Genomic DNA, 19,499 nt, shown 5'->3' on the forward strand with positions numbered 1-19,499 from the left:
GGCTTAGTCTCCTATATATGCACTAGTGAGGCTCACCCGACACGAGTGACTTTAGTCGGATTTTCTTTATCTTCCGCATAGAACAGTGCCGTATTTTGGGATGCAAAAAAATGAGCCTCAGTCATTGTTTCTGCGTTCCAGTCTTTGTCGAGCATATGAATGTTGAATAATTTGCCAGATTATCATCTTGACCCGTTCACTTGAAACTGAAAATATTGACTCGGAACGTCTTTATTTGAATGAATAAACACTTTTTGGGCAATTTTGACATGTTTCGGAAATTGAGTATTTTGTTCAAAATTTGCGATTTCCTCGCAATGTGAGAATAGTTCTACAAAATGAATATTGGCTATAGATTTGTCAGAAAACTTGATCACTGTTTTATACATTTAATAATTATTTAAAATGCAGTATATCTCGAGAAAACAAAAAATTAAGATTGTACACTGTAGTGTACAAAAAAGAGAACTGGTTAATCGACAGAAGAATGTGCAATCTTTATGGCCTTAACAATTGTGATTCTGATGACTCTGATTTGTTTAAACAGCAATTCTTGGTCAAAAGGTTGCAGAGATATTTTTCTCTCGTGCGGTGGAGAATTTCGGATTTTTTTGTTTTCCACATTTCAGAACTATTAGGACTGCAAGTGTCTGTCAGATATTGTTAACGAATTCAACTGAGATTATATAATATTTCTGACTGTTGATACGATTTTGGCTGGTTTTGATTTTTATTCTCAGAAAGGATTTGAACTTCCAGTCCATGAATTTTTTCAAAAGCTATTTAGGTCAAATCGGATGAAAATTAATATTATCCGCGTATTTTCGTTCAGAAACAGCCTATAATTGTTACGAACGAAACAGCAGCTGTAATTCCATAGAAAAGCTCACAATCAGTCAAAATCCGTGGAATATATTCTATGCCCACAGTTTTATGTGAAAGCCAATGATTTCGCTTGATCATATACCGATGTGGAGAAAAAAATTTCGACCGTGGAAACGGCTGTGTAATGTAAATTATTAGAAAAAAATCTTGACAAAAAAAGTAATCCAATTTGTCGAGAAAATTTTAACGATATAAAAAAAAATCACTTATTCAAGGGAGAAAAGGATCCGAAAATTCTTGGTACTACGCTGAGATATGAAGATTATCACAAGTAAATGTTGGATAACGCCAGTATATTGCATTATTATCACTACCTGCATTTTATCTTCACTTATCGCCATCCACATAACGACAATACTTGATCTACGTACGTACAGGTGAGCGATTTTAGCAACTGCAGGTCCAAGAGTACAGCTGTTGAATTTAAAAATTGCAAAAATTTCATTCGTTTGCTGTCACTCGGTCGATCGTCTTGATTTCAATATAAATATTCACGGGAGCGTAATACAGTGCAACGTGAAAAATGTCTTAACAGTCATTGTATAACTCAGTTAATGCGTGTACTGCATGTAAGAATAGCAAAAAGAAAATGAAATAAATATTATTCCCACCAGAAGGTAAAAATTTTGTTAAAATTCCGTAAAGTCGTTAATCGAAGCTCAGTAAACGGTCCCTTTCGACTGTACTGTACTTGTACTGTATGAGGAATTTTGATTGAGGATTTTGAATTTTGTACGAGGCAAAGGTGAAACTGCATAGGTATAACCAATCAATCAAATCGCTGTATATATTTCGTGTTTAACTTGTGGATGACGTCAACGTACTTCTAAGCAATAAATAAAAAGCACGAATGCTTGTTACGAGCAGAGTTCCGAGATGAAGACTATGAAATTGAAATCTGACCACATTATTCAGTGAAAATAACGCGAAGAATACTTGTGGAATTATCATATACGATGTAGAGAATCGAGCTACGAATATATAAGTAGGTACGATTGTTATTGTATGGTTTGAGTTTGAAATTTGTGATTTCAGGGCCTGGAATAAGATTTACAGTTGATTATAATTTTAATTTCTTCATTTTGTTATTATATCTTTATGTACTTTCAATATCAGTAAGCGAATGAAGCCGCATACGATTACATCGTGATACAGATTTATACTGCAGTCGTAATTTTATGTACCCGGCGAAATTTATTGCGACTTTGTGACATGCAAAAAATCTAATACGGACTTCGTTCGCAGGCGACAAACCTAACGGACCTTGAATTTATCTGCCAAACTGCAAATCGTCTCAGGACGTACATCACCAAGGCTGCTGCCTTTTGTGCATTATCTTTATTCTTTCGGGTTGATATGTTTTGGCTTTACAGATATCATATCTCTCGAACTTGTGGTCGGCGGGAAATCGTGAAATTAAACAATTAATTAACAAACAATCTTAAGGCTTGGCTAAGTCCAATCTCGGGACGTACAACGGCACGTGAACGATATTGAAATGATCCAAGATCTTAACTGAGCTGTGCTTTTTTTCTGACTGGTAAGTCAACTGAAATTTCTTTCGCGTCCATAACTTTTTTTTTCCCTCAAGTAATCCCGTCACGTACCAATGCAATTCTCACGGAATTAATCATAATGTTCGACCAGCCGCTCATTTTCGATTAAATTTGGAAAAAAACACTCTTATGCATTTTAATTTGACGCAGAAACAAAGAAACGGCATGAGTTCTACGAATTTCTTATTAATATTTCGTGAACCCTTTGGGAGTCGATGATTTCTGAGTAATAGGTTCTAAAGAGGTCATGAAAATCGTCGATATCGAGAAATAAAACTTTATTTCTGTCGTCTGTACGTGTCACTTATTTTGACTACTCTGCAAGCCTACGCATCACCAACGTTGATTCAGACGACGATAGACCCATTCTACTACATTTAGTGAATAAAATACAGAGCCATATAAATTTGTAAACATCATTCGGCGAAAAGTTTATTTACATAATATCTCATAGGTATGTTGTATAGTCTCAGATCTATATAACTATAAGCATTAGACATCGAGAACAGTAGTGATAACAAATCACGATTACATTAAAAAGTCTTAAAGGATAAATAAACAGTATGTGAAACTTTAAGAGATAAACATCTCGCTGAGAGCTGCACGGAACCTTAGAAATTATGTTCACACTGATAAAACAACGCACAGCGCAGAACTGCGTACTTGTAATAATTTATGACGATTTTCCATTTTCGAGTCGTCAACGGAACAAGAGCTTTATTCCATGCTTTACCTCCTTATTGAACGCTCAATGGTCCTTCACGCCGTCAGACGTTGAATGGTCCGCAAGACTTACGTGGCTTGAGTGACAGTAAAATTTTCTAACGATTATTCAGAGAACTTGTTCATACCTCAATGCAACAACAGTCCGACAATTTATATCCAATTCTCATTAACGTATTTTAAAGTAATCTCGGTTAATCGTCTGCGAAACTCATCGGTAGGCTCAACTTGGAGCACTATTTCCGGATTAGCGGTGCTGGGGTCATTCTTAGCATCCGCACAGATAATTCTTGCCATGAACATGCAGTGAAAGAACTCTAAACTAGCAGCAGCGGCGAACTGAGCGTCGAAAGAATGCCTGGGGAACAAATTAACGTCACAGTCGAGCCTCGCCAGATGAGAGAGGAATTTCTCGTAGTAAAAATCAGCGAGTTCTTCCACGTGCAGAGAGACAACTTCCGACTGGCAGCTCGAGATGACGAAGAACACGAGGTCCCGCATCGGGTTGAGGTACATGTACGTCTGAAAGTCGACGAACTTAACGCTCACCGGTTTGCCGTTAGCGTCAACGCGGAACATCAAGTTGTTCGTCCAGAGGTCGGTGTGAACTATCGCACCCCAAGGTTCCTCCGGTATCATGTTCCAAATATCGGAAACAGGTCGTGAAAGGGCTTTCTCGATCCTGGGCAGGTGTGGATGCAAAACTGGAACATCCTTGACGATATTAATCAGGTACGTAATGAACTCCATGAACATCTCCGCCTCGAAGTTGCGGAGCTTAGCGTTCTCCTTAAGCTCTTCAAAGACGTCCGGCTTTTTCAACTTCACCGCGATACTCACGGCGTGGAACCGAGCCAGCTCTTCGATTGCGAATTTCGCATGCGGCAGATCAATGCCGACCATTCTGTCCAGGCAGGCGTAGTTCTTGGCCTTGAGGTTCTCCATCAGGATCACCGCATCGTGATCGAACGTGTCCTCCGTCTCATTCAGCGACAGTCTTCCACCGTAGAAATTTGGAAGTATGTCGAGTACTTCTGATTCGGGGATGCCGCATTCGCGTTCCAAGGCTTGGTAGGCCGGTCCGATTACCTTGAACATGTTCATCTCCTTCCGGAAGGTGAACGGACTGTCGAACATCATCTTCTGGAACTCAGTCGGCGGTGTCATCTTTGCGATTAGCGACAGCTCCTCGGGTTCCGAGCTTTGCCCGTCGCGTCTAACGACGGCTTCAACGCCCAGCATCGAACTTCCATAATTCTCTCCCGGAGGCACAAGGTTACACGTTGTAAAACTGTCAACGATCAGACTGTCTCCAAATTTTTTCCGCAAAAGAACGTCGAGATCACGCAATTCGACTTCGATTCTTCCCTCTGGAAACTTCACTTCTGCATCACCCATGACGGTAACGTATCACGCACGAATGACAACGACGTCTAAGGTCTGCCGCCAAAAAGCGAAGTGACGACTAATTTTATTAACGAAGGATGTTCTCATATTTATTGCACAAGTCCCCTCTGTAAACCACACCGTTGTATGACGTACCGGTAGATAAAAAACACTCTTGATGGTGTACACTAGTTGGCAAACATGTCGGGGTATGAAAATTCTACGTTTACATCCACCGCTAATTTACAAACAAGCGGTATGTATGTTTGATACGTTTTCGCAAATCATTCCAGCTCATCACACGACAAACAAAGGGTTTTTCTCACCTCTTCAAATAACATCAACTTCTATTCTCGAGCATCACAAATGCTACCAGAAATGATTTACAGTTCAGATTACGCAACCGTTAGACACAATTCTTACGTCGTCATACTCATGCAACAACATGAATTTCTTATACCAAGTAATTTGTACTCAATTATTATGTAATTACCAAAACTGCAACGTAATGCTTCTGTGGGATTATAAATATATATATATGGATAATCTTTTTATCCTATCTATTATAATCTATTTACTTCAAACTCATTCCTTATGAACGGAAATGCAGTCATGCTTATAAATTACCAAAGCTCTTTTATTTTTCAATCCATATTCCCTCAATAAACGCGATTACCAGAAATATAAAAACTTCATCAAATTTTTAAAACCACAGTACCGCAAATCCCATAGTTTACTGGCTACTACAGGCAAGTAGCAGTTTTTCGTAAAGCTAGAATTCGAATTCACCTCGCCCAGATAATGGCCATTATACGGACACGTGAAATTATAACGCAAGCTTTGGCAAGTTAGGACGAATTTGATCTTCGTATTCAGCAAGCCGATAACTGGACAGAGCAAATACGCGTACTTCACCTGCTCTGCATATCAACAATTTTTGTTTTCACGCAAGCAAATACTCTGCAGCTATACAGATTATACCTGCGGAGATACCGGGACGTTTGGTAGGTGAAAAACGATTGAAAGACAACATGGATCCGCCTGTTTATAGGCAAATCGCGTTACATGTTGAGCTTTAAAAATACTACTGTGAATTGTTTTAGAGATTGTACAACCGCCGTTTGAAATGATTGAAAGATGATTGTACGTAGAAAACAACGTTGAACGAACAACCAATTTTATATTTTTGTGTTTTACTTACAGCTAAGAATTTATTCCAGGATATGGTTGTAGACCTGTGTTATCCATCACATAATAGTTAAATTTTTTACTCGCTGGCCAAGTCGTAACTTGTGCGAGTAAGAGATTGTTAGATTATTGTATACAAGCTTTGTTTTTCTTTTACTATAACAGTAGTCCTATTTCATGCGGATATTGCGTAATAAAGTAGTTCTGCGAGTACACGCGCTACATTATACGTTTTATCTTTAAACTTACCTCGTATATGAAACGGATTGTGAGAGACATGCTGAATTACACGTGAAAATAATTCATAATTTTTTTCTGGGTCTAAGGTTTAAATTCACACTCGTCCATTACGGAGTTCTTATCTACCGTACGAGTGCGTCTCGAGGAAAAGCTCCTGCAGTCATTATAATTGCGAGCACAGTTTATTTGTGCGTATAATAAGTCACATGTAAGGGACAATTCGACAACCACCTACTGCGCGAAATAGTAAAAATAAACCGTGTGCAACGTGCGTTGTTGTGAAGAAAAAAAAAAAAAAACAGTTCCACCGTACAGTCAAAAATCGACGAGGAATCTGAATAAACATGCGGTTAACGTCACGATTACTAATCGAAATTATTATTTAAGGAAACATCAACAAGATCTGTTTAATTAACACCCTCGTTGGAAATGCTCATCAGGTATGAATTCGAGGAAAGAAAGTTGATTATTACAAGTGGTAGACATTTAATAAATACAATTATTGCATTTATAAAAAAATATAAAAATGTTTGTAATTATAACACGAATACTGTGCTGATACATATATTTGCTACCATGATATATGTTAAAAATATATCATCCACATTCCTGACAGTGAAGGACGAAAACTATTTTTCTTATATCTCGTTTAGTTTGTCTGCGTTTCGTCAATATCTCTCAGTTTCAACGTTATTTACAGCATGTTTGTATTCTTTATTACTCGGTGATTTATACATATAAGGCATGTTGTGGTGCCGTTTGTTTAAATCCACGGAAAAGTTGTATCCTTGGTATTCATATTTCGTTTTCTACGGAAAGAAGTAACTGAAACTGTAAGATGGTAATCTATTTCAGGAACGTAATAAAATGTAAAGGAATCATCACGTATAACAAGCAAAAATATAATCAAACAGGTGCCAGCAAATGTTATAATACTGCATTCGAATGACTGATAGAAAAAAAAAGACCGGAGTCTTGTTTCAAAGGTTAACCGATTAGATCGGCAACGAATGCAATATTCTTTTTAGCCGCCAAGTCTAATGGGTGTTGATACCAATAACAATAGCTTATATCCACTTTTCTTTGGCAAATTTCAAGGTGATCTCGGCCATTCGTTTGCCACACTCGTCCGTAATCTTAGTGCCGAACACATCCTTGAAATCTGCAGCACTGGGGTTTTTTTCAGTATCTGCAGTGACAATTTTGGTCATAAACAAGCAATGCAGATACTCAATTTTTCCGGCTTCCTCGAGCTGTTCATCGAAAGCCTCCCTGGAGAAGGATGTCACGTCACATTCCAATCTCGCCAGATGAGATATAAACTTTTTGTAGTACAAATCGACGAGATCACGCATCCGCGTATCCTGAACTTCTTTCTCGCAGCTTGTAATTATGAAGAATACGAGATCCCGCATCGGGTTTAGGTAGAGATAATTCTGAAAGTCAACGAACTTAACGTCTTCCGGATTGCCATTCGCATCATCTCGAAACATAACGTTGTTCACCCAGAGATCCATATGGGCTATTGCACCCCAGGGCTCGACCGGTTCCTTGAGCCAGTCCAGATCGACTTTTGCATTAAGCAGCGCTTTTTCGGCCTTACCAATTTCCGGAAGGACATCGGAAGCCTTCTTCAAGGCCGTCAACATCGATTTTATTATATCGTCAAATCCGTCGTTCTTTATTGACATCGACTTGGCATGCGCTCTGAACATTTTGAACAATTCTGGTTTTTTCAACTTCATGGCGACACCCACGGCGTGAAACCGCGCCAGTGCTTCAACGAGAAATTTCGCATGCGGCAGATCAACGCCGACCATTCTGTCCAGGCAGGCGTAGTTCTTGGCCTTGAGGTTCTCCATCAGGATCACCGCATCGTGATCGAACGTGTCCTCCGTCTCATTCAGCGACAGTCTTCCACCGTAGAAATTTGGAAGTATGTCGAGTACTTCTGATTCGGGGATGCCGCATTCGCGTTCCAAGGCTTGGTAGGCCGGTCCGATTACCTTGAACATGGAAATCTCCTTGCGGAAGGTGAACGGACTGTCGAACATCATCATCTGGAACTCAGTCGGCGGTATCATTTTAGCGACAAGGGACAATTTCTCCTGTTCCGAGCCCGGCCCATCGCGTCTGACAATCGCTTCGACCTTAAGCATCGAGCTTCCATAGTTTTCTCCTGGCGGGATGAGACTGCTCGTTGTAAAATGGTCGACAGTTAAACTATCCCCGAATTTTTTCCGTAAAAGAACGTCAAGGTCGCGCAAAACGACATCGATTTTCCCCTGCGAAAACTGTGCCAATTCATCCTTCATCGTTTACTCAAGTTAAAGTGGAACAAATAACTAGAAGTAATATCAGTCTATCTACGTTCAGGCGTCCTTGTAATTATCAAATCAATTGAGATGCTCGGTTCGACCAACTATCGCACGTATCCACTTGTCATCCTGCCAATGTGTATCACGTGATTGTATAATCAACTTAGTTGTGTCCGCCTGATGTAATTATCTACGTAAACTTCCGTTGCGCGTGCGCGTGACTTAGCCCCGTTACTTTCCAACTGTACACAATGTTGTTACCTTTAATTAACAATCGAGGCTTGTTTGGCAAAAACTGATTATCTTTTGAAATCACCACGTTCCTATCTACATTGAATTCGCGAATATTATTATCCAATGCGAAAAGCTTAACGTTCTCGAGAGCGTCAGACGTCACTAAGCCGCACACTAGCCGCGTCTAAATCCAACACCACGCTTCCAATTTATCCGGCTATTTTTCTCCTCCCACTCTCAACGTTCGACGACCTTGCAAGTTCCCTCTCTTCTCGTCACTCGTTTATTGTACAATACAATATCGACTGTTTTATGAACATCAGAATGATAGATTAGAATATTAATTTTCAGGAATAAATACGGAAAGTTGCGAGCGAAACGGTCACCTGGCAATTTTCAAATGGCTGAAAAACTTGGAAAATCCAGACCACTTGTATACAAAAAAAAAATATACCACCCACAGATCATATTATTCACACTCAAAATTCAAATATTGTCCTGACGCATTATTCCAGGATATGCCGGTAAGTCATTCTCGTGCATATATAGTTCTAACCCGGAAGTACCAAGTATTCGTTATAAAACCAAGGACAAGTAGATCATACACCCTCAATTCGTTTCTGCAAAAAAGCATCAAGATCACCAAACAATATTCATTCTAAGTAGGTTTTCGCAAATCATTTCAGCTCCTCTCACAACACGTCAACAGTTTCCCTCATATTAGACTTTTTTTGAATAATATCAACTTCTGGTACCTAACGAATGCCACTTTAAATTACTTACAAAACAGATTGTGCAACAATGAGACACATTTGTTACACGATAATGCTCTTGCACTCATTAATTTCTTATGCCAAGGAATTTACACGTAGTTTTCAGGTAATTAACCAAGAATATAACATGAGGCTCTGATCTTATTCGCCCCAGAATGTGGTTGTACCTATTTCACAGTCACTCCTCATAAATTGAAATTCAAGATTATACTTTACATTACACTGCTGGTTGATGTTTTATTCCCTATTAAATCCCTGTACTTGACTTGATAAATTTCACTAGCACGGATACGAAACCTTTACCAAATTTTCTGTAATCGCAAAATATCTCGTTTGCTGGCCAAGTTGCAGCGAGCTGACTTGTTAATTTGGGAAAAGTAAAAGCTTCTCAGATAACCGTCCGAAGTTTATATTTTATTGGACATAAAATATGCACAGGCGTAAAATTTCTTACAAATATTATGTGATAAAATAGATTTACGGGAATACATGAAATTTTTCTCCAACACCAATCGATCTAAGTATGAGAAATATTATGTGCACCAGTACTGCATAAAAGAATTGATATATTATGTTTCGTAGCTAGTCAAGGGTGAATCAAAAATGTAGCTTCAAGAGATTAGGCTACTTAAAAATCTCGACAAAATTATAAAAACGCTTTATCAGTGCAAAGTTCAACATTAATAAACCAAACAGATGGTATACAATTTTGCAATTCTTTCTTTAGATTCTTCAGTAAAATGATGATCAGATGCACGTAATCCTCGCTCTGCGGATTTCACCACGAGATCATTAACCACGTGAGCTGAAAGCTAATATATTGTCTGTGAAGCTGAAGGTTCGATAAATTTTCTCCAATCTCTAAATGCAGCTATTCCAATTTTCGCAACGATAATAATAGCTCACAACCAATTTTTTTCAACAAACTGGATCGTGATCTCGGTCATTCGTTTCCCACACTCATCAGTAATCTCATTGCTGAACAATTGCTCAGGACTACTCATGTTAAGGTCTTTCCGAGTATCTGCATTTACAACTCTGGTCATAAACATGCAGTGCGGATACTCGACTTTGGCGGCGGCCTCGAACTGCTCATCGAAAGACTCCCTGGAGAACAACGCCACGTCACATTCTAATCTCACAAGATGAGATACGAACTTTTCATAGTAAAAATCAACCAGTTCGCCCATGTGAATATCCTGTACGTTCTTCTCGCAACTCGAGACGATGAAAAATACGAGATCCATCATCGGATTCAGATAGAGATAATTCTGAAAGTCAACGAACTTGACGTCTTCGGGATTGCCATCCGCATCGTCACGGAACATGACGTTGTTTACCCAGAGGTCTGTATGAGCTATCGTACCCCAAGGCTCGTCTGGTTCCTTGGTCCATGCCTCCGTGTCAAAAGTACGCAACGCCTTTTCAATCCTGTCGAGATGTGGGACTAGAAGAGAAGTCTTCTTCAAAATAGCCAATACCGATTCAGTCTCATCCTCATCAGGCATTTCTTCGTCGCATTCCACCGACTTTGCACGCTCTTTGAGAACCTTGAACAAGTCCGGTTTTTTCAACTTCATGGCGACACCCAAGGCGTGAAATCGCGCCAGGGCTTCAACGAGAAATTTCGAATGAGCCAAGTCAACGCCGACCATTCTGTCCAGGCAGGCGTAGTTCTTCATCTTGAGATTCTCCATCAGGATCACCGCATCGTGATCAAACGTGTCCTCCGTCTCATTCAGCGACAGTCTTGCACCGTAGAAATTTGGCAGTATGTCGAAAACTTTGGATTCGGGGATGCCGCATTCGCGTTCCAAGGCTTGGTAGGCCGGTCCGATGACCTTGAACATGGAAATCTCCTTGCGGAAGGTGAACGGACTGTCGAACATCTTCTTCTGGAACTCCGTCGGCGGCACCATTTTAGCAACAAGGGACAATTTCTCCTGCTCCGAGCCCGGCCCACCGCGTCTGACAATCGCCTCAACCTTAAACATCGAGCTTCCATAGTTTTCTCCTGGAGGAACTAGACTACTCGTTGTAAAACTGTCGACAACGAGGTCATCCCCGAATTTTTTCCGTAGAAGAGCGTCGAGATCACGTAGGACGACATCGATTTTCTCGTGGCAAAGTTTCGCTACTTCATCAGTCATCGCTAGTTCATACGATCAACAGTGAGCGCAGGGTTTCGGCGAAGCTGAGAAAATTGAGTAGCAATAATCTCCGTCCCTGTCCAGATTCTCTTATTTATCAATGAAATGCCCACTGTGAGCTAATATGGATGGTTCAAAACGAAGTTCCACCTGTTTATACACACTGGTATCCACGTGCTCACGCAACGCGTGACGTATCAGCAACTTACACACGTGAATATGAACTCACAGTGTATGTACCCGAGAGTAATTCCACGTTGCTGTTCTACTGACGCGTAATTAACGTGATTTCTGCGATAAGTCATTCCCTACCGCTGATTGTGAAAAATTTCCATCTAACAGTGGAATCACAAAAACTTTTCGCAGAAAGGCAGGGTACGTTGTACGGGTTGATGGTCGCACGTAGCTGGCCGCATTGCGCATTCGCAACTTACACTGTGCTGCAACTTCGTTCGCGGTATGTTCTTTCTCTTTTCCCCCTCCTGTAGCTCCAGTTGTCCGCTGCTTTTTTCACAAGTTTCACTTTGCCTCTTTACCGCAAGTCGCTTATGACTGTTGGAGGATATTGACGCGTCGTTAGCTTGTGGTTTTCTCATTCTTCTACTCACTAAAAACTGGGACTTGAATATAGACATGGGCAGAAGGAGAAAGGGGTGGAGACAAAGCTGTTGTGGCGGAAACTTTCCAAGGATTGAAATTTTTTGCAAATCTCATATTTTAATTCCAGAAGAACACATAACCGCGTACAAAATGTTAACATTAAAATAGTTACTATACATTATATATCATTATAATATAGTATGATTCAATAAAGACAACGAAAAATTATACGTTGCTTATATATATATAAGCTTATATAACTGATAAAAATCTGAAAATATAATATAATTTCTTATATATTTACAGGTATGTATTTTTTATACCTGATCATACTGGTATTGCTCATTATACACAGTAGGTATAATTACTTCTTTTTTCTGTTCATTGTTTTCACAAAAGCGATGACTGAATCTAATGGTAATAGTTGATAATAAAAAAATTTTGCGAGTAACATGGCAGGTACGAGGCTTTTTTATTTGAAGAAAATAGTTATATTGAGCACGATATACTGCCGATATAGAACTATAGAAGTACTGAGAATTGTATACTTTTCAGAGTTTCAGTGAAAATTATCAATTTCTTACAAACAAACGGCCAATTTCTATCCCATCTTCGAAACTTGTTATAAACTACTGCCATAGATTCGACTCACAGTCTCGTTATCCGTAACAATTTGTTGAGTTTTCGCTAGCTGGATCAGAGGCAAGAATCGGTATATCTTCAATACCGTACATATTTAAAAGAGATGTCGTGGTCAGTCTATTTTTTTCATTGCCAAGACGGTCGGAATATCAAATTTTTTTCATTCAGGTAATATGGAGGCCTCCTCTACCAACTTACTGTGAATGCCCCACAAATTCTGAAATAATAAAAACAAATATACCGTTAAAATCAAAAGCTTAGGAATTACCATTCCACTCAACGTGGAACGAACAACACAAATTTCAAACTAGCTTCTGCAACATATCTTGATATAAATTTTGACTGATAGATGAAAAACACTAATGATCAGTGATCGTTAACAGTGCCCTGAGGTGGCGTTGCCTTGAATATCGACAATTGCAAATTACTTAGATTTTTCAAAAAGTGTTTATCTATTACAGGATTGTTTGTTGATCGTTAAATTATTATAGATATAAGTCACTACCGTTTTAGACATCGTTCAAAGATCGGCGAGGGAACACAGCTCCATCCTCTTCGATCAATTTGCGATGAACCGCGCTCAGAGCCTAAACAATATGGTGCCAGTTACAAGGACTACTTCAATAAGCGTAAAAACACACCAAATGAAAATAGCTCTGAAGAAATGCTCGTAAAAGCGTCATCCGGCATTAGAAAGAGATTATTCAATGGATTTATTCCAAAGTCAAATTGTCTCAACAAATGAAATTGTTAATCCCAGTGCAGATTTACGAACAGGTAGAAAAAAAATTGACCCTCATATTATGAGGAAGCATGACTTTTACCTTAAAATATTTCACAGTCTTAACCCGAAGCTCTAAGGTCGCATCTTCGTCGCAAATAATTAGGGTACGAGGATGCTGTTGAAAAGCCGATACTGTCCACATGTGATTAACGCCTTCTTCTATGGCTTTGTAGAGAGCAAACGCCTTGTGAGATCCGGTAATAACAATCATCACTTCAACGGCATCCATGACAGTACCAACTCCGACTGTTAACGCCTGCTTTGGAACTTTGTTTATGTCGTTACCAAAAAACCTAGCATTTGCCTCTAGAGTATCCTGAGCAAGAGTCTTTACTCTGGTTCTAGATACCAAGGATGATCCAGGCTCGTTGAACGCAATATGTCCGTCAGGACCAATACCTGAGTTGAATTGTACAGAAAAACCATAAATGTATTGAATTAATGGTTACTGTTACGGAATAAAAACAAAGTCGTAAGTTTTCATTTTGCATATGGGAAATCAACTTTTCGAAATAGTCAAATACAAAGGTGGAAGGAAGGAATCTATAAGATGATAAAGTGGATTTTTACCTCCGATAAAAAGTTCAATGCCTCCAGCTTCCTTGATTTTTCTCTCATACTCCTCGCATTCGGCTACCAAGTCTGGCGCATTGCCATCTAATATGTGTGCATTTTTAGGATCGATGTCTATGTGCTTGAAGAAATTGTTGTACATGTAATAATGATAAGACTCAGGATGATCTCTGGGTAAATCGACGTACTCGTCCATGTTAAAAGTTTTGACATACTTGAAAGATATTTTTCCAGCCTTGTAATACTCTATCAATTTTTTGTACATACCAAGCGGTGTGCCCCCTGAAAAGCAAGCATAGTTTTTATTCAAAAAGTTATTAAAATCAAATACTTACAAACAATGAACCGTTCTATTCTTTTTATAATCAGACTTTCATAAAAATCACACATCGTTAACTCTGACATACCTGTGGGCAATCCCATTACAAAATACTTATTCTCATTAGGATTAAAGTCTTTGATTCTTTTCATGACATATTTAGCCGACCACTCGGCCACGTAGTCAACTGTGTCACAGATTACCAAACGCATTTTTAGCAGTTCTGAAAAATTTGAAGAAGATAAAGTATTTTAATCTACATTATTATTCAGAATAAAAATTTGCTTTTTATTTGTCATTTACACTCTGTTTAAAAAAGGAATATTTAAAAATTCGTTTTCCACACATACCGTTTATAAGGCAGCTGTAAAATCTTCAACAAAATTGAAATTGACTTCGTTGTCCTCTAGTCTCGACTGCAGTATGCAATGAAAAAGTCAATCTGTTAATCGTGTTTTGAAACTGACATAAACGTCAGTGTGAAATGGAGAGATGAAAAGTAGGTTGTTATAAGTAGATAAAAACATGTTATTGACCGCTTATCTTGGCTGTGGCTGATAAGAAACATGCAGGCATATTAATAATGTACAACCAGTACGATTTGAAAAAGATTGCAGTGAATATTTTACACTTACTATTTAATAACAAGCTATAATAATCAGCAGTTTTGCAGGTTCGGAATAATATTTGCAAGAATGCTAACCGTTTACTGCTTCCAGCTGCACATTAAAACCACTCTGGACGGAAAAAAGACTAAGAAAGACATTTTTATGCTTATTTCGGAGGTCAATAACCGATGACCTGCACGGAATGTGTCAGCTGGAATTGAATCGTTATTCAAGCGTTTCATAGCGAAATTATCACGTTCTACAATTTATACGATAATGTGATTTAGCATATAAGTGCGATAGATGCTAGGAAGGTAACTTAGAATTTAGATTAGGCGTAAAAAGTGGTGAATGTATCAAACCTTTGTTGGAAGTGACAAGTAACCTGCAAGTCGCGGCTCTCAGAACAATAATAATCAACCGGTGTGGATCAGCTGACTAGTTATTTGTAGGACGCATTCGAAAGTCAGTTTCGTGAGGAACCGAAAGATTGATAACTTTCAATAATGAATCATTCAATCACGTTGAACGTATGGCTGTTGTTCAATGGGTAAAAGTTCCGACTGTTCTAAGTTTAGCGTGATAAGTCTTAAGCTGAGCACTGTAAATTTTGATAACTATTATTGAATGTAAATAGACAAATAGTGAATCATTTCGAACAGAGATAAGCCTAGAGAACTCACGCTCGCATTTTTCGCGTCCCCAATTTCGTAGCGCTCTCTGACACGAAATAAATTTGTGGAACTAATGTTCAACATAACTGGATGGTAAGACTCATTTCGGTTACAGATCCCGACTCTGTCGTACTTACCGTCACGTAAGCAGTGAGTAATAGAGAAAATGATTATTACTGTAACGAAGGGCAACTACTGTAGTGGTCGAAACAAATGAAATCAAATGTATAAAAAATGATTCATAAGCTTTGTACATTGGTTAAATAAATTTACACAACTACAACCTAAACTACGAAAATAAAAACAAATCATGGTTATTAAGATATTTACTGAAATTGGGTAACTTACATATGCTCGTTTCCACACCACCGCAAGAGGTAGAGCATCCGGCGCGTTTTTTTTTAACGTGGTATCCCCAGAAGGCCTATTCCACAGAGAAAATTTGTAAGATCGATCTTACGTTTGTCGAAAATTTTTAGATGAATTTTTCTAGCCCGTCATTTTTGAGAAATTATTTTTGCCGATTAATTTGTATTCGTGAATATAAGACGATAAGGCAGTCAGATAAAAATCAAAGAACCTCCACGACGTAAATACGAAAGGGATGCATTTTCTGCAGTAAATTACAAAGCGAACGCGATTCATGAAAAGGTATCCATAAAACAGACTATCGGCAAGTGAAAACAAGAAAACAGACCGAAACCACACCAATGGCAAATAATGAAATATAGATTTGTCAGTGGAGCCAATAAAACTCAGTGACCTAAAACAAATGGGAATACAATATGATTAGTAACATACTGAAACAGGTCAAAAAGTGATTAGTTTTGATAGCAAAGATCATAATTAGCGGTAAAAAGGGGAGAAAATGATTAGCTGAAACAGAAAAAAGGTTTGATTAGCTGAAACAGAGAAAAGGTTCGGTGAGCTGAAACAGACAAAAGTTTGATTATCTGAAACAGACAAAAAGGATTGATTAACTCAAACAGACACAAAGTTGAATTAGCTGAAACAGAAAAAACGTTTGACTAGCTGAAATAGACAAAACATTTGATTAGCTGAAATAGACAAAACATTTGATTAGCTGAAACAGAAAAAAGTTTTGATTAGCTGAAACACACAAACATCTGATTAGCTGAAACAGAAAAAAGGTTTGATTAGCTGAAACAGACAAAGGTTTGATTAGCTGAAACAGACAAAAAATTGGATTAGCTGAAACAGGCAAAGGTTTGATTAGCTGAAACAGACAAAAAATTGGATTAGCTGAAACAGGCAAAGGTTTGATTAGCTGAAACAGACAAAAAATTGGATTAGCTGAAACAGACAAAAGGTTTGGAGACGGCTAATTTTTTGGACAAATCTGTTACGTTGGCAATGTAGATTCAGCCCGCAACGTTACTACCGGCTTGTCGCTACGGACTGTCACTGTGAATGAATCTGCATTGGCAACGCGATTTTTCTTCCGCGCGGTGAGCGCCGACTTGCAAGTGCCGCACTTTCTCTCAGTATCAAAAGATATCAAGTCAACGCGCAAAAGGCGCGGTCAAATATGAAGACTTCATTGTTCGTAACAAAATCGGGTCAAGAGTCAGTCTCAATAGATAAAGAGTGCTTCACTTTTTCACATACCATTTATGAAATGGACGCGCAAAAGGCGCGTCTAATTCCCGTGATTAATCTACGCGCAAAAAGGCGCGTCTGGGACCCGTGATTAATCTACGCGCAAAAAGGCGCGACCGATTAAGCTGTGAAAAAACTTTAATTATCTAAGACTTGTCGTAAAATTCTGTAGAAACCCAATCCACATCTGCGTCTTTTTGAATCCGACACATTGCGATGCGGATTGTTGTTCTTAGATGTGAATCAAATGCGGGAGGGAGGTTGGGGTGAAAAAGCTCATGCATTAGGGTGTGGCGTGACGGTCGGTGGTCCTCTTCGACGCGACGTCTTCGAGCTCAGTATCTCTCCCCATCTAGCGTACCACGGAACGCGATAGATGATCCAGAGATACATTTTGCCCATTCAGACGATCACAGAGATCAATTCAATAAGAGAATTATTGGGAATGACTGGATAATTAAATTGAATAATGACTGAAAGCTGATTGTAGAGCATTAAGAAATGGAAAATTAAACCTCATTAAAATTCAAAGGCTTACAAATAATCTGGAGATTTTTATAGTCTTCCATGTATTTTAGAAGGATAATCTCTCTGATCGTTTGACGCTGTGGATTACAAAAGTTAGTAACATCACGGCAGATCGCGACCTTCCTACCCTCACCTGATTCCCAACGGAACCACCCAACGAAAATGTTGAAACGATAGACACACACACACAAGCATAAACCCCGCGACGGTTCCCAAAACGTCCTCCTACCTACCCGGTTACCTATATTCGATCTATACGATTCTCCATTCTTTCCAACACAAATCATCCTTTTTCATTTGCGCCGTGGTCACTGTGACTTACTTTTTCGTTGATTACCTGTGGAGAGCAAAACGTTTTTGTACCATAGTCAGCCAGTTATTGTAAGATGATACTAAGAGGAGAGACGTTCAAGAAATGATAATACTCTATTCCAGTAGATGTAATTTGAGACGCAGATTTCAATCAAATGATTGTAAAATGTACATTCCATAAGCTTTTGTTAATTTCACCTACAGCGACGCTGTGAAATAGCAGTCATACCTTAACCGACTGGAGTCTGGCTCATCATACACACAATGGGTAGGAAGAAATGGACAATCTACCCTATTATTGTAGGTATGTATTACTTTAATTATTACTGGCGGACTATCGGCACATAAACTTTTTGTAAAATGGATTAGAAACATCCTGTATGCTAATCAGCATTTTTCTAAGCGAACTAAACCTGCAATTGATAAGTACTTGCTCGTTGTTAAAAAATTCAAAATGATTCAAGATTTAAGCTACAATTTGATTATGTTATGATATACCAGATTTTAAATTCAATTGATTAAGCAATTCTGTGAATATGATTATAATATAGAATCGTTGGAATATGTTTAAACCTCAGGTGAATCCACCACTTAAACGACATCATTTGTAAATTAAAATGTAGATTATTACATCAGTAGCTAAACACAATTCGTTCTCGCGTATGCCGAGTAAGTCATGGTTACCTGTCGCGATGCTCATTCCACTTTTGACAACGTGCAGAATTTTTATCTTTAAGTAAGCTATGGTCAAATAAATTCCAAAAAATAACTTGACTGAAAGTTGCCATCGTTGCCATCGCAAATGAGCCTATCCATGCAGCTAAGAAATCGAAGTTTTGTATAAGAATTGTTACCGCCACGCCACGTGACAGAGGAAACCCAGGAAAATACCCGTAACCTAAACACATGCAAACTCACCAACGTAGCCAAGTAATGGAGAAGTCACTTGGATGTCTCTGCTTGACTCTGTAAAAAACAAAAAAAGAAACTCGAATTAATTTAGCACACTGGATTTTCAGTTCTCAAATTAATTATTACTGCTGTATACTTCCACATTTATTCACCGCATGATGCACAAGGACAAAAATTCAGCTTCAAATTACTACATTGAATTATCAAAAAAATTGTATAAAACAAGTATTCTTACCTCCTCTGGGTTGCTCCGCACTTGACAAATAGTAGTTCTCGTAGCATCTCAGGTTGAATGGTAAAGCGATGCACTTTTACACTGCAATAAAAATATAACAGAATATTACTCGCACAATATACTTGGATCCAATTTTGTGTTACTACAGACTGTCTAAAAGAGTAAAAACATTCTCAATAATTATTCGGTGATTTCTGATGTATTAACAGTTGAACTAAAGAAATTATTAATAGAAAGCT

The 19,499-nt window shown here is 38.6% G+C and overlaps 4 protein-coding genes across 7 annotated transcripts; all 4 read right to left on the reverse strand.

The window, feature by feature from the left end:
• Window positions 1-2,843: 2,843 nt before the first annotated feature.
• Window positions 2,844-6,209, reverse strand: LOC138190332 (uncharacterized). The gene has a single exon (XM_069136987.1). It carries the CDS (start codon window positions 4,560-4,562, stop codon window positions 3,318-3,320), a length of 1,245 nt encoding a protein of 414 aa, XP_068993088.1. The 5' UTR covers window positions 4,563-6,209; the 3' UTR covers window positions 2,844-3,317.
• Window positions 6,210-6,356: 147 nt separating this feature from the next.
• LOC124221285 (uncharacterized) lies at window positions 6,357-8,720 on the reverse strand. The gene has a single exon (XM_046631151.2). It carries the CDS (start codon window positions 8,291-8,293, stop codon window positions 7,046-7,048), a length of 1,248 nt encoding a protein of 415 aa, XP_046487107.1. The 5' UTR covers window positions 8,294-8,720; the 3' UTR covers window positions 6,357-7,045.
• A 987-nt stretch (window positions 8,721-9,707) lies between these two features.
• On the reverse strand, window positions 9,708-11,868 carry LOC124221421 (uncharacterized). The gene has a single exon (XM_046631398.2). The coding sequence runs from the start codon at window positions 11,451-11,453 to the stop codon at window positions 10,206-10,208; it is 1,248 nt and encodes a 415-aa protein (XP_046487354.1). The 5' UTR covers window positions 11,454-11,868; the 3' UTR covers window positions 9,708-10,205.
• Window positions 11,869-12,508: 640 nt separating this feature from the next.
• Window positions 12,509-15,705, reverse strand: Oscillin (glucosamine-6-phosphate isomerase Oscillin). 4 transcript variants are annotated; one of them, XM_046631399.2, is made up of 8 exons: window positions 15,663-15,705; window positions 15,342-15,580; window positions 14,722-14,787; window positions 14,460-14,594; window positions 14,050-14,334; window positions 13,520-13,878; window positions 13,201-13,282; window positions 12,509-12,912 (listed from the first exon to the last, which is right to left on the reverse strand). In XM_046631399.2, exons 4-7 carry the CDS (start codon window positions 14,581-14,583, stop codon window positions 13,205-13,207), a joined length of 846 nt encoding a protein of 281 aa, XP_046487355.1. In that variant the 5' UTR covers window positions 14,584-14,594; window positions 14,722-14,787; window positions 15,342-15,580; window positions 15,663-15,705; the 3' UTR covers window positions 12,509-12,912; window positions 13,201-13,204. The 4 variants fall into 4 exon arrangements, with proteins under 4 accessions (XP_046487355.1, XP_068993168.1, XP_046487356.1 ...); XM_069137067.1 differs by lacking the exon at window positions 15,663-15,705 and having other exon boundaries at window positions 15,342-15,652; XM_046631400.2 differs by lacking the exons at window positions 15,342-15,580; window positions 15,663-15,705 and adding an exon at window positions 15,007-15,257.
• Window positions 15,706-19,499: the final 3,794 nt, after the last annotated feature.

Source organism: Neodiprion pinetum, chromosome 6 (genome assembly GCF_021155775.2).
Source record: "Neodiprion pinetum isolate iyNeoPine1 chromosome 6, iyNeoPine1.2, whole genome shotgun sequence".
Taxonomy (NCBI): domain Eukaryota; kingdom Metazoa; phylum Arthropoda; class Insecta; order Hymenoptera; family Diprionidae; genus Neodiprion; species Neodiprion pinetum.